This window comes from Pelodiscus sinensis, chromosome 20 (assembly GCF_049634645.1).
Source record: "Pelodiscus sinensis isolate JC-2024 chromosome 20, ASM4963464v1, whole genome shotgun sequence".
NCBI classification, from domain to species: domain Eukaryota; kingdom Metazoa; phylum Chordata; order Testudines; family Trionychidae; genus Pelodiscus; species Pelodiscus sinensis.
This window is the reverse complement of record NC_134730.1, coordinates 9,793,498-9,804,436: the sequence shown is the minus strand read 5'-3', so window position 1 is coordinate 9,804,436 and position 10,939 is coordinate 9,793,498. Positions and strand designations below refer to the sequence as shown.

General features: G+C 40.4%; 2 protein-coding genes across 10 annotated transcripts; one reads left to right on the top strand and one right to left on the bottom strand.

The window, feature by feature from the left end:
- Positions 1-78: 78 nt before the first annotated feature.
- METTL23 (methyltransferase 23, arginine) lies at positions 79-6,737 on the top strand. Of its 3 annotated transcripts, none has more exons than XM_006136499.4 (5): positions 79-210; positions 3,015-3,119; positions 4,353-4,590; positions 5,242-5,326; positions 6,198-6,737. In XM_006136499.4, exons 2-5 carry the CDS (start codon positions 3,036-3,038, stop codon positions 6,346-6,348), a joined length of 558 nt encoding a protein of 185 aa, XP_006136561.2. In that variant the 5' UTR covers positions 79-210; positions 3,015-3,035; the 3' UTR covers positions 6,349-6,737. The 3 variants fall into 3 exon arrangements, with proteins under 3 accessions (XP_006136561.2, XP_014435724.2, XP_006136558.2); XM_014580238.3 differs by lacking the exon at positions 79-210 and adding an exon at positions 217-1,722 and having other exon boundaries at positions 2,991-3,119; XM_006136496.4 differs by lacking the exon at positions 79-210 and adding an exon at positions 218-1,722.
- Positions 6,738-7,352: 615 nt separating this feature from the next.
- Positions 7,353-10,724, bottom strand: SRSF2 (serine and arginine rich splicing factor 2). Of its 7 annotated transcripts, none has more exons than XR_012896798.1 (4): positions 10,115-10,724; positions 9,075-9,793; positions 8,293-8,404; positions 7,353-7,781 (listed from the first exon to the last, which is right to left on the bottom strand). XR_012896798.1 is itself a non-coding variant. In XM_075903586.1 (3 exons), exons 1-2 carry the CDS (start codon positions 10,474-10,476, stop codon positions 9,490-9,492), a joined length of 666 nt encoding a protein of 221 aa, XP_075759701.1. In that variant the 5' UTR covers positions 10,477-10,724; the 3' UTR covers positions 7,353-9,178; positions 9,483-9,489. The 7 variants fall into 7 exon arrangements, 3 of the variants coding, with proteins under 3 accessions (XP_075759701.1, XP_075759700.1, XP_075759699.1); XR_012896796.1 differs by having other exon boundaries at positions 7,353-8,404; positions 9,075-9,178; positions 9,483-9,793; XR_012896797.1 differs by having other exon boundaries at positions 9,483-9,793; positions 10,115-10,723.
- Positions 10,725-10,939: the final 215 nt, after the last annotated feature.

Here is a 10,939-nt window from a genome sequence, read left to right as displayed (position 1 = left end):
TCAGAGGCAGGGCAGCTTCCTCTTCCACCCTCCCTTCTTTTGCTCTGCACGCCACTTCTCCCTCCCCCTGGTTTCTTTCCCTTCCTCTTCCACTCACCCCAGCGACCTTGCAGACTGAGCAGCACCCTGCATCCTAGGGAAGTCAGGAGGCTCAGCTTTTCTTGGGTTGGGGCTCTGGAAGGTTAAAAGGGAGCCTGGAATCACTACACGGTCAGATCAACTTTTACCTTTTGCAGCAGCTGAGCTTCTAGCCGTTTGTCGAGTGTTTTCACTGGTTCAGTAGCAACATGATCTGTTCAGTGTAGGTCTGAAATGTGGGATGGGTTTTTTGAACTTGAAACTTTGAATAAAATGGAATGATGGAAATCAGAGTAGATTCTGAATATCATGGATTGCAGGATGGAACTCTGTCTGGAATTCCCTTTACTGTAAATGTAAAGAGATGGTGTTAAGTCATACCAGCTGAAATACATTCAGAGCTAGGGCAAAATTGCACAGTGTTAAAACACAACACTGGCAAAACTCTCATTTAAGTTAGCATGAGTTTAGTGATGGCAAGAAAAAAAAACTTTGTTTTTCATATGATTCCACTAGGATCAGCAGTTTTTAGCCTTACCCATTTTGTGATCCCGTGTTACAAGAGAATCATAGAATCATAGAATAATAGGACTGGAAGGGACCTCGAGAGGTCATCGAGTCCAGCCCCCCCACCCTCAAGGCAGGATCAAGCTCTGTCTACACCATCCCTGACATTTCCAGATGCTCTCTCTCATAATTGAGTGTCACAGGATCAAACTCTTTAATTACTGTAACTTCCCACAAACTGAGTAGTAAATTCTTCTGGGCAGTATATAGCTAGAATAGAGATCCTCATACACTAATAGAAAACTCATTCAACCTCTTTAGGAAAAAAACGACCACAATGATGTAATAATATATAGGTCAAATCTTGCATTCCCTATGCCTGCTAATCTATCACTGGGAGGGAGTTCAGTATTTGGCCTTCAGATTCCCACAGCAAATTAAATCTTTACTGCTTTCCTAAAGCGGGGGGAAGGAGTGTCTGGGCAGCAGCTCAGAAATTTGCTTTTCTTTTCCTGTTGGATTTAGTATGATCAGACCTCTGGATGTTATCAGGCTCATTTCAATATTAGCAGCTGTGTCTCATACAGGCAACTGTCTCTCCCCCTCCTGAAAAAAAATCCCAATTTGTCACACTTTCTGTTGGTCACCGTCACCCTAGTTTCAAAATCATACTGCAAGAGACTCAGTATGTGTCCTGGGAAGAAGCTATGCTTGGGGTTGGTCCTGCTTTTAGCAGGGGGTTGGACTAGTTGTTTTCCTGAGGTCTCTTCCAATCCTAATCTTCTATGGCATGATTCTGAGAGACCTCGGGAAGGGGGGCGAACCTTTGTGCCATTTTAGCTTCCCGGAACTCATAACCCTCTCACCCAGCGGCCTGTAATTGGAATTTGGCAAGAAGCGGCCTTAAACCTTCCTGCCTGTGATTGGTCTGCTTTGGTGTCAGTCAGCTCACGGTTGAAAGCAGCAGGGGAAGGAAGAGGAGGGTGCGTGCTCTGCAGCCGTCTCCTGGCTAGAGAAGTGGTTGCAATGTGCGAAGAAGGCCCGCGGTTCAGTGTTAAGGAATACAGATTTACGAAAGAGCAGGATGAACAAGAAAGAGAAGAGCCGACTCAAGAACTGGTGGTACTGATTCCTGAGGTGCTGATATATTTACACATATTCCCCTTCAGTTCGTTGTGCAGCCTGATTTCCTTCCTTCCTCCCCAAACCAGGAAATGAGAGCCATATTGGGATGGATAAGATCTTTTTCTAATAAGAAAAGGCCTAGATTTTGCATTCTTTCCCTGGATTTCATCTTTTGTGCTTGTCCAGTCCAATAACTTCAGATGCACAATATGCTCCTTTATAGCAGAAATCACCTATACCGATTGTAACCTCTGGGCATTACTGCAAAAAAATAAAGGGAGGATGGGTTCAAGGAAAGTTGAAAGTAAATTTTACAAATCATATGGCTCCTAAGTGCTCATGTAACTCTAACAAAGAATTCATTATTCTACTTTTCTGGTAGCTTAAAATTGTAGAAAGCTATGGAAGGTAATGACCAATTAATCATTTTGTTTTTTAATTTTATTTTTTATATTCATTAAATGTGAACAAATAGTTCACACCCTAGGTTTCTAATTTTCAATTGAATTATATTTTTAAAATGGTAAAAATGCTATTTGAAAACATATCAAAATAAAAATCAAGAACCTATTTAGTGCTCACTTGTTTAGTTCAGCTAGTGAACTGCCTTTTTGACAATAAGTGCCTTAGCCCTGTCTACACAACTCAAATACAGAGGGCCTTCATTTACTTCAAAGCATGAAGACTCAATGATCCATATTTATAAAATGCACTGAATCACCATAACTGGGCACAACTGACTTTATAAGAAGAGTTTTGCTTCAGTAAAGACTGTAGGAGAGCTCTTCAACCAGGAAAAATGGGATGAAATCAAGAATAAGTAAATCTAAGCTAAATTTCAGAATAAAAATGTAACAAATTCCCTTTGATCTTGCATTCCTTACTAATATGTGCCTAACTGTGCTCGCTTGCTGCAGGACTACTTAGTTGAGTGAAGATTCCAGAACCAGAACATTAAATTGTAGAATATCCCAAAGCAAAATGAGAGATGTGTCACTGAATACTTAACTTTTCTAGACTAGTAAAGACTTAACCAGGAGTGTAAGGCAAGTCTTTGTTAATCAAGTGGGAAAGCTCTAGCCATATGCAAACTAGCTTATTTAATAGTAGGGAAGTACAATTTGTTTGCAATTACATACATGTGAGCAGAAAAATAACAGGTCAATTGAAGTAGGTATAGTTCAGGATCAAGTCCAAAATGAATGTTCAAACCAGGGCTAGAGTAAAAATTCATTAATATTTTTCTTCCTCTTTCAAAATGCTCTGTGGTGCTGCCAAAGATCATTAGGAGCTTATTGTTTCAGGTCCTGGATTCCCAATATGGCATGTACGTTTGGCCTTGTGCTGTGGTTCTTGCTCAGTACCTGTGGTTTCACAGAAGAATGCTACCTAGCAAGAGAATTTTGGAGGTAAAAGTAATTGTGAAAGATTTTTGATCATATAAAATTACCTTTAAAATTAGTAAGATCATGGTACTGTATCTTAAATCTGTTTAGTTTTTATTTCCATTTTAATTTAGATGAGTTACAGGTTGTTTTTTTCCTGTTTCCCTTTCAGTATTAATATAATTCTAGCTGATCCTAGATAATGATCTGCCTTGGGCTTTTCTTATTTTCTGTTCTGCCCATGTGTCTTAAGATGTTTTAATCACTAATCCAATGTGTCAAATTACTGGTTTTTGTGTGTTTGGTTTTTTGTGGCTAGAGATTCACAGACAGTTTAGTTTGCACATTCATTTGGTCAAACATTGGGAAAATTGCAAAATACTCAAAGGAATAACATCATAATTAAAGCAGCTATTTTATGCAGGCTTATTTATGGAAGCAGCAGTTATGAGCCATTGAAGGTACTTCCTGTTAAATTAAAGTTTACTTATCTGCAGGATTAAGCTTTATCAATAGTATGTTTCAGCATGTAGGATTCCATCCAGTTCATTATATTTACAAGAACAAAAACAGATAGCATTCCTGACATTCTTAAATGTTATCTGTTGTGTACTACTGTTGCTACAGATCAAATACAAGGCTACATCTACACTGGCATGATTTTCCGGAAATGCTTTTAACAGAAAAGTTTTCCGTTAAAAGCATTTTCAGAAAAGCGCGTCTAGATTGGTAGGATGCTTTTCTGCAAAAGCACTTTTTGCGGAAAAGTGTCCATGGCCAATCTTAGACGCGCTTTTCCACAAAAAAGCCCCAATCGCCATTTTCGCGATCGGGGCTTTTTTTCGGAAAACAACTCTCTGCTGTTTACACTGGCCCTCTTGCGCGAAAGTTTTTCGGAAAAACACTTTTTCCCGAACGGGAGTAGCATAGTATTTCCGCAAAAGCACTGACAATCTTACATGAGATCGTCAGTGCTTTTGCAGAAATTCAAGCAGCCAGTGTAGACAGCTGGCAAGTTTTTCCGCAAAAGCAGATGATTTTGCGGAAAAACTTGCCAGTCTAGATACAGCCCAAATGTATTATTCTCCTGAGCAAGGTCAGTTCAGAGCTGAACATGTAGTTGTAAAGTTACTATATATTCACTAAATAATAGCATCATTAAACAACTTGAGACAAGATATAGAATATATTCCTCCATGCTTCAGTTATCCTTTGCATTAAACATAGTTCATGGATTTTTGTTTTTACTTTGTTTAGATTGGAGCAGGTGTGAGCCTACCTGGTATAGTAGCTGCTAAATGCGGTGCTGAAGTGATACTGACAGATACCGAAGAGTTGCCTCAGTGCTTGGAGAACTGTGAGCGAAGCTGTCAAATAAATAACCTTCTAGGGATACACATTATAGCACTCACATGGGGACAAATATCTCCCAATCTGCTCTCTCTGCCTGAAATAGACATTATTCTGGCCTCTGATGTATTTTTTGAGCCTGAAGGTTAGTGACTATTCATAAACACATCAAATGTCTTAAATGTATGTAATAAGCTAGAGAAAGTGAAAAGGTAGTATGATATTTGACAAATTCCAAAGGGAAACAAGTTGTGGCTGGCATTAAGAAAACATTGATAATGAACTCAAAATTAATGCATGCTTGAATAAAGTCACTTCTGGGTTTGACTTTAAATATATATATTCCATGAAGACAGATGAACATTATAATAGTTATGGTAAAAAGAAAAGCAAACTTTAGAAAATAATACCGAATAGCTAACTGAAAACTGATACCATGGTTGAGCTTTAAACTTACATTCAACAGTTGTTTTAAGGCTTACTGTAGAACTGTGCGCCAAACATAGGTATCCATAGACAATTTTAGATTTAAGTTGTTACAAATAGGGATGTTAAAATGTTTCAGATAAATGTGTAACTGCTAAAAATTTAAGTGGTTACATGTTTACATGCAGGGGGAGGCAGCTCCCCTCTCCAGCATGGGGGTGGCCTTGCATGTAATCATGAAGGTTAAATGAGCCCAGGCTCATTAGTTAACTGTATACACATTTACGGTCATTAGTCCATTATTTGTTTGTCATGGTATATTTTAGCATGCATAGAACCATGCGATTGATCATTTAAAATCTATATGCAGATTTTGAAGATATTTTAACTACTGTGTATTTCTTGATGAAAAGGAACCCAGCTGCTCAGTTCTGGACTACTTATCAGGTCCGAAGGTAATCTCAAGAGAAACTGGCTTTTGTTTTTTGTCTTATGGCTTCAGAGTCAACAATATTGTTTGGGCTATTAGACTCTGCTTAATTTACAGGTCAGTGATTCTTAAACTTCTGTACTGGGGGCCCCTCCACACAGCAAGCATCTATAAATTGCTTAAAAATTGATGGATGTGAAGCAATGTTTCGGGGTAGACAGACTGATGCTTGTACCCCCTCAAGTAATTGCATGACCCCTGAAGGATTACAACCCATTTAGAAAACTCCTGTAATAGATGTCAGAATCAGGGCCCCTGTTAGGATTGTGTTCAGCTTATGACGTGTTATAAATTCCATATATTCAATGAGGCATAGTGAGTTGCTTGCAATTATACAGACTGACCACAGTTCCTTAGGCTACATTTGACCTCCTGTTAAGGATTAAGTTAAGTGAGAGTAGTTATGGATCAGTTCATAGATGACAAGGTTGGCATCATTGGAAAGAACTGGATGTGATAGGAACAACTCTGCAGCTACAAGGAATTTTAACAAATAAGGGCTTGGAACGAGGGGCAACCTACACTAGTGAATGGATCTGAAGACATTTCCCCAGATAGGTTAGTTTTGCTAGCTGCACTTGTATACCTAGAAGTTGTGGTATACATACCTTATTTCACATGCCCTGCCTCATTTTTAGTATCAGGAAAAAACCCTCCATGAATGAACAGAATCTCCTCACCCTGTACATAGCCTACCATTGGATGTAAATGAGCCACATTATCCACTACTCCCCTAAATTATTCCAACAGATTAAGAGGTTAAAGTGGGTAACATGTAGTTTTGCCTTGTTTTAAAACAGAACAAGTACTGAACTAAGATTACTTTTTTCCTTCAGTTCTGACTGGTCTATTGAAGCTTTACTATACAAATGGAAGTTGAAGAATGTCCACATTCCCTTGGGGTCTTTTAATGCTGACAAGGAACATTTGGCTAACTCTCCTCTCCCAGGAAGGCACACTATAGAAATGATGATAGTCTCCCTATAAGAAGCAACCTATATCTAAGTTTTTCAATTAAGTATGTTGGCTTGAAGCATGGATTACAAAAAACTTTCCTTCACTGATCCTTCTAAAAATGGATTTATCATGCTCCACTGATTGTAGCATGAGGGGTATTTCTCTTTACACACTGTATGAGTAAGATCTGTTGAAAGTGTTCAGCTAATTACTTAAGTTATGTTAATGGAATAAAAATGAATTTTGCTTCTATTTGAATTGCATTGCAGGTACAGGACAAAGGTGTTATGAAGTTCTGGCAAAAGATTATATACATATTCTAGCTGAAGTTATAATAGCTAAATTGTGGTTTCTTTAATGTAAAAACCTGACAGCTACTATACCTATTTTCCAATTAAAGTTAATTCACTAGACCTTAATTGCTCTTGAACCATGTTCGTGTCATGCAGATAATCCTTTATTATATGCACAGCAAGAATTGTGATCAAAATTTTAGTTCAGCAGCCCACAATTTACTGTAGACATCTTAGTATTAATAGTTTTGGAACAGGTATATCTTGTTCAATTTAAGCACTTTAAATGGAATGCAGTCTTCAAAGTATAGAGGAAGTCCTCAGATAACGTAATCTTCAGATTTAACTAGGATGAGTTAAAAAAAACTTTAAGCACATTAACAAAATGCTGTTAAAGTGGTTTTCTATACTGTATAGTATTTAGAACTTCAGTGAACTTCATTCAATACTTCAAGATTAGCAACAGTCACTTAAGCTGGCACAAAGGCAAATCAGTGCTGGTTATTTATTCTTTTAACAAACAAGTCTAAGCAGCCATTTGGCCCCTTGTTTCAATATTTCAAGTTTGTATTACAAAAAAGCCTTAAAATTGCTAAAATGATGCACTAAGCTTTGTATTTGAAATTATTCCTTGTTAAAATTGTAGTCTACCTGGTTTAAAGAAGTCAAAGTTAAACATTCACACAGTGTAATTGCAGAGATTTTAGTAAGCTAAAAATAAATGCAGACTCAGACACTAAATTGAGAAAAGTCAACACCAAGAAAAATGTTTAATAGTAACTACAGGGACAGTGGTTATAGTACATGTCATAAGCAAAAAAAAAAAAAAAACACCAATCAGTACTTACAAAGGAATGAAACATTGGCTCTTATTTTATATGCAAGTTCATAAATGTAGATGGTAAGATTTACCATTCTGGAAAAAATAAGGTGTGTATATCATCAGCTAGATGTGCTCACTGTATGCTCCATTATTTTTATGCAAGGCCCGGGTGACTGGAAGTGCAGTTGTCAGGCATATTAATTAACTGGACAGCCATTTGTTTCTGCACGACAAGGCATCGTTACACAGGAGCAATCAGGAGAAAACAGGAAACAGCCAAGCACTCTGCACTGCAACACGCCACCTTAACAGCTAACCAGCATTACTCAACTGCTACACAACTGCGCCTAGTGCACAAAAATACATAAGAGAAGAGATTAGAATTGAGTCTGATAAAACAGTCTTTTCAAAAATCAATTGTCACCTGAAAAAAGTTTTATACAAATTTGGAACAGACAATACTATTTTAATTCCAAGTAAATAGCATTTACAATAAGTTTACATTTGAAGAAGTTTTGCAGAATTTTATTGAAGGAATGAAGGCAAATTGGAAAACATTTCCTTGACAGTCAGCTACTCAGCATGTAATGGCTGCATGTTTCCTCAACATGAAACTTGAGGCAATCAATTAAGTTGCCATTAGTTTTTTTAAAAAGTCAAACAAGTCAGCACTATATAAACAAAATGAAAATTTACCTCAAATATCCAAGCCAATAATGAAATCGGTAGTCGTTCACTTCACTAAATTACAAGAAATTTGAATAACAGCAACAAAATGGCACATAAAATGTAAAGTCTGCCATTTGAGGCTCAACTTAAAACAAGTAAAAAGTTAAGACAAAAATGTTACAAAATAACCTTTTCAACAGCTGGTTGCTTGTGCCTGGGGTCTCTCCAATGGACTGAAGATTCAAAGGATCTTCCACCCCAGATGTGTCCTTTATGTTGATTTCTCATTTATCTGATGCATCTAGGTTTGAAAAGAAAACAGTTCAGTCAGGATTCCACCATGCACCTTCCCAATTACCTGGATGACTTCAAGTATGCTTCTGGTTGCGTTTCAACTGGCTTTGTCTAATTAAATTAAGTTTTATTAAGGATTATGTGCAGTGCTCCCCTCTCCCCCCCCCCCTTATCACCATATTGCCTCTCTTCAAAGGCCAAATTTAAAATTCAAAGATGATCATGACGAAGTGTTTTAACAGTCACTTAGTTTAAACTGAGTTAGTGAAGAGCAAGCAACAGGCTGTGAAAGTCATACACTTACTCGACTTTAGCCCATATAAGTTATAATGAATACTAACATTTGTATACTATTTTGTAAAAATCTCAATTTTCCTACTGGCATTCAATAAGAGACACTACCATGAAATTTAATCTAATTATTTAACCTCACAGTTCTCATACCTATTTCCATTTTAAAAACAGGACCAAATAGTTTGAGGGGTTAAAGACACACTATCCTTTCCCCACCCAGGATATTTTTAGATGCCTCTAAAGTTCGAGGAAAAACCAGTTTCCATTTTTATTGCATTGCATTTGCCACTTCTAGAATTACTTTACCTTCAGTCAGTACAATGACCACTGAACAGATTTTCCATTATAAAAGGATAGTGTATCTTTAACTTTTAAAGACAAACCTGCTCCAAAACACGCCCACAGAAACTGGTCCCTGGAGGATCAGCCAAATCAGTTAAAATCTGCAATACTGGCCAATATTCTTTTAGCAAACAGGAGACCGCAGCTTTAAAGGGGAAAATGCAGATGTTGGATAAAAACAGCAAGAAATAGTCATTTTCATTAATAGGTTGCGTCTCATACAATATTTTATTAAAACCAAACCATTAATCCCTAAACAAAAAACATGAAAATGTCCCCTGCAGAAATTTAGTTTCCTAACCAAGTAACTGAAAAGTCTACTCAAAACGCTAACAGTGTGTCCCACTAGGATTCAGTGTTTCTTAAGATGGTAAGAACTATCCCAATACACCCCAGTAAGTGCTATTATGAAGTATCATGCAACATGCAGAGAGCGCCAACTACATTACCTTTTTCCTAAGAGGATACAGCTCCTTCCTCTTCAGGAGATTTTGGGGGGCTCTTAGACCTGGATCTAGATTTAGATTCCCTCTTTGAGGCTGGTGGGGGGGTTCTAGATCTGGATCGGGACCTCGATCTGGATCGGGACCTGGAGACGGATGACGACTTGGACTTGGATCTCCTGGCAGACCTAGACTTGGAGGTGGAGCGAGATCGGGAGCGTGTGCGGGATCTGGACTTGGACCGACTGTAGCGGGATCGACTGCGAGACCTAGAGCGGCTCCTGCTCCTGGATCGGCTACGGCGACGTCTTCTGGGGCTAGAACGTTAAAAATCACTCAGTTAGACGTAAAAAAAAGAGCGATACGGCTGGGCCAGTCAGGGCGGAACACCCCCCCCCCCCTCGTGGCGGTTACGAAACGCCATTATTCCGAGGAATAATTCCAGCCACCCCCGAACCCTCCCGCCACCACGTGGCTCTATAGAACTGAGTTTTCGCGCCGATCCTGCCTCCCCAGCTAGGAAACCCCCTCCCCCATCGCGTCACATTGGGGACAGTGGTTTTCCCCAGGCTCCCCCCCCCCAGCCCTTTATCGCCCCGGGGAAGCAATCTTCTTCCCCGCCTCCGCCTGATCCTCACCTGCGGCTGCGGCGTCCGTAACCGCTACCTCCGTATCGACGCGGCGGTGGACCCCGGCGGCTATGATGCGAGTCCGGTGGCCTCCCATAACGGGCCATCTGAACTCGGAGCTCCCGCCCATCCAGCACTGCACCGTCCATGGCATCCATGGCGTCTTCGGCATCGCGCTTGTCGTGGAAACGGACGAAGGCAAAGCCGCGACTCTCCTTGGTGTAGCGGTCTCGGGGGATGTAGACGTCCCCCACCCGCCCGTACTTCTCAAAGACCCGCCGCAGCGTGTCCGGAGACGTGCGGTAGGTCAGATTATCCACCTTCAGGGAAGTCATGCCCTCCACATCGGGAGGGGGGCGCCCGTAGCTCATGGCGGGCAGAGGCCCCCGAGGGGCGGCGGTACTGAAAAGAGAAACCGGGCGAAGCGATCAGGAGAGTCGGTAGCGGGTCTGGCCTTGAGGGTCCTCAAGCCAGGAAGCGGGCCCGAACTCAGGACAGAAATCTGGAAAACGACAGAAAACAGCCCAGTAAAGGCGAGGCCGAGAATGTGGGAGGGCAAATACAGCACAGCCACCACCCGCCTCTTCCCGCTGCTACTAGCAAATGAACAAGGTGGAGCCCGCGCCCTCCTACTTAACGCTACAAAATGGCCGCTTCTGACCCGGAAGCGAAGCGGGTCTCCGCGCGCGCCTCTCGTGCTCTCTCCGTCCCTAACACGATTGCTGCATTATTTTTCATCTTTTTACGAGGTTTACGGAAGCGGTTGCGAAACATCTGCGATGTGTCCGAATCTAAACGAATAATTCGGCGATCCCACAAAGGGGCCGTTGGGGC

Coding starts and splice junctions, on each gene's coding strand:
- METTL23 (XM_014580238.3), top strand. CDS start 1,612: ATGTGCGAAGAAGGCCCGCGGTTCAGTGTTAAGGAATACAGATTTACG. Junction 3,120..4,352: donor CTAGCAAGAGAATTTTGGAG/GTAAAAGTAATT, acceptor TACTTTGTTTAG/ATTGGAGCAGGTGTGAGCCT. Junction 4,591..5,241: donor TGTATTTTTTGAGCCTGAAG/GTTAGTGACTAT, acceptor ATCTATATGCAG/ATTTTGAAGATATTTTAACT.
- SRSF2 (XM_075903584.1), bottom strand. CDS start 10,476: ATGAGCTACGGGCGCCCCCCTCCCGATGTGGAGGGCATGACTTCCCTG. Junction 9,794..10,114: donor TACGGACGCCGCAGCCGCAG/GTGAGGATCAGG, acceptor TTAACGTTCTAG/CCCCAGAAGACGTCGCCGTA.